Source organism: Sander lucioperca, chromosome 19 (genome assembly GCF_008315115.2).
Source record: "Sander lucioperca isolate FBNREF2018 chromosome 19, SLUC_FBN_1.2, whole genome shotgun sequence".
Classification (NCBI taxonomy): Eukaryota; Metazoa; Chordata; class Actinopteri; order Perciformes; family Percidae; genus Sander; species Sander lucioperca.
Window position 1 is genome coordinate 1,438,703 of NC_050191.1, and position 2,809 is coordinate 1,441,511.

The window sequence follows — 2,809 nt, forward strand, 5'->3', positions numbered from 1 at the left end:
ATATTGTTATTTTGAGTCTCAGTAAAGTCTAAACTGTTTGTCAGAAGTCTGTCACCGAAATTATTCTTATTTTTTATGTAGGCCTATGTATGTATGTATGTATGTATGTATGCTGTATTATTATTATTATTATTATTATTATTATTATTATTATTTAAGTATTACTTTTTGATGTCTTTCTTTTCTTGTTAAATGACTGATCTGATGACTGATGACTGTGACTGTACATTCTTAAATTGTTTTAAAAATAAGAACCATAAGAGAATATTGTAACACAGTAACTGTTGTCAATAAAGTTTTCCAGACTCTGTTGACGTTCTTATAACATGCGCATGCGTACTAGCTCAGCTCAGTACTGCATAGCGGAATCCCGCAGCTGTGGAGTGTACAGGAATGTGAGTCAGTCACTTTGTAAATGACTTTGAAGACAGAGCTAGTGTTTAGGCATTGTTTTGTAAGTAAACAAAATGTGTCTATGTTCTATCTGGCTGTGTTCCTGTAACTCCACAGCTCTTGAAGTTATGGTTCCAGAGATATGAAGGACGCCGTCTAACCCGTCGAGGAGTTACTCGGGTCGCTTGTCGCCATGGCCTCTTTAACTGTCAGCTTGGCGGCTCAGAACATTCAGGGGCATCGCAAGTCCTTCTCCTTGCTCTTCTATCGGGCTGTGCGGGACCTGAAACCGGTCTGGATGCTGGAGGACATGCGGACGATGGAGACTTTTTACCAGGAGGAGGACGCCAGCCAAAGGATTTATACCCCGTCGGAGGCGTTGCTCTACGCTGTAGTTCACGACCACCAGGCGTACGCCCAGTACCTGCTCAGCCGGTACACCGACGAAGCGCTAGCAAAGCCCGGGGAGCGCTTCTGCTGCTGCCCGTCCTCCGCCCCACACCTGGTCATGGCTGTCCGCTACGACAGGCGCTACATTCTCGGCCTTATCTTACAGGAGATCCACCGGATACCCAGCGGGACCTCCTACACGGACCGAGCTGGGTGTTTTCACTTGGAGGACGGGAGAACCCCTTTACATCTGGCCTGCGAGCTAATGCGGCCCGAGGCGGTCATCATGCTTTTGGGGAACGGAGCGTCCCCGCACGCCCTGGACCACAGTGGCTTGACGCCGCTGGATGTCATTCTGGAAAAACTCAGGGACTCCAAGGAGGTGAACGGCGGGGGGAGAAGGCAGTGTCTGGACAACCTGCTCATGTTCATGCCAAAGGTTAACTTTAAGATGAAAGGGGCTCTGAGCAGAGAGCCGGAGCGCTGGAGCGAGGTGCTGGGTGAGGAGACGTACAAGTACCTGGCTGAAAGAAGCCCGGCGCCGCTGGTTCTTGCTGCTATGCAGACTATTCTGAAGCAGCTCAGCCCTGCGACCTTCCCGGACAGCCTGCATGAGCTGCCCATCCCCTCCTCCCTTAAACCACCGGGTCTGCCTGTGACACAGCGGGACAGGCAGAGGGTGGTGTAGCATCATTTGACATGAAGCATGCTCCAGTATGAATACTGTTCTATTTTAGCATTGTGTGTGTGTGTGTGTGTGTGTGTGTGTGTGTGTGTGTGTGTGTGTGTGTGTGTGTGTGCGTGCGTGCGTGCGTGCGGCTATAAAGCAGTAACACTTAATTTTAGGGCTGCACAAATAAACACTGTCAGGGAACAAATGATTGAATCTTATCTTAAGATGTGACTTTTATCACACTGTTTGGCCCACTGATTAAATTTACTTGGAGCTGGAGGTTGATTGGACTGTAGTGGCAGTTTGAAGGGCAGCCAGCAGTGGGAAGACCAGGGAATAAACAGCCATATTCTTAAACATTTTTACACAAATTCAGGCATTATTAAGCAGTGTATTTGTCTTACCTCATTTTTAAGTGTTACCTACTAATACTAACGTTACTGCTATTTAAGCCACTGTATCATATCAGAGGAGTAGACCAACGCCAGTCGACAGTCTACATGAACTATGTTAATCTTGATTTTAATTTATTTGGGTTTTATTTAACAGTAATGTTGAAGAACTGATCGTATAGATCAGTGATCTTCAACAGGGCGTCTGGGACCCCTACGGGGTCCTCAGAGTCAATGCAGGGGGGCCTCCAAATTCTTCTTAATTTTTGAAAGATTTTTCAAAAATTAAAAAGTCTTATCATGAATCCAACATATTAGCAAATATAAATCCCCACTGCTTACTGGCCTGTAGGTAAGGTAGTCACTAGGCCATACACAGATAGTAAATCCTAACGATTCACTGTGCCACATGTATGTTTAACATTAAAAAATGATTTATAAAATCATGCCAACAATTATTAGGCTATTTGAATAGTTTAGTATTCTATGCAAAAAAGATATGTATAAAAACTTTAGGCTGCTCTACAGGTTGTTGTAGGCCCAATTTAATATGCAACTTGATTTTATACCTTATATGTAGTAGAGGGTCCCTGCTCCATCTCTCTTTCAGTTACGGGGTCCTTGGCTTAAAAAACGTTGAAGACCCCTGGTCTAGATAATTTGAGAACAGCCAGCTGACTTGAAAACTCTTTGGATGACTGATTATTTTTAAATAAATAGGAATCCAATGATCTAGTTCTGTCTTTCTTGACCCCATGAATGACATTCAACATTGTTGATATCTGTTTTTTCTCATCACTACAACTATTATATATATATATATATATATATATATATACACACACACACACACACACACACACATCTGGATGCCTCAAATGTTGGTATAATATGAAAATGGCTGGTGGATTTAAGACAAAAAAATTGTCAGTGGCTTGTTGATCTTTACATTGTTAGTTAA

General features: G+C 43.6%; 1 protein-coding gene across 1 annotated transcript; it reads left to right on the forward strand.

Moving 5' to 3' along the window:
• The first annotated feature begins 354 nt into the window (after positions 1-354).
• Positions 355-2,580, forward strand: zgc:112001 (uncharacterized protein LOC550384 homolog). Its single transcript, XM_031304580.2, has 2 exons — positions 355-395; positions 511-2,580. The coding sequence occupies exon 2, from the start codon at positions 587-589 to the stop codon at positions 1,469-1,471; it is 885 nt and encodes a 294-aa protein (XP_031160440.1). The 5' UTR covers positions 355-395; positions 511-586; the 3' UTR covers positions 1,472-2,580.
• The last annotated feature ends 229 nt before the right edge of the window (positions 2,581-2,809 follow it).

What these genes read in the sequence shown, in the direction of transcription:
- zgc:112001 (XM_031304580.2), top strand. Translation starts at nt 587, where the DNA reads ATGGCCTCTTTAACTGTCAGCTTGGCGGCTCAGAACATTCAGGGGCAT.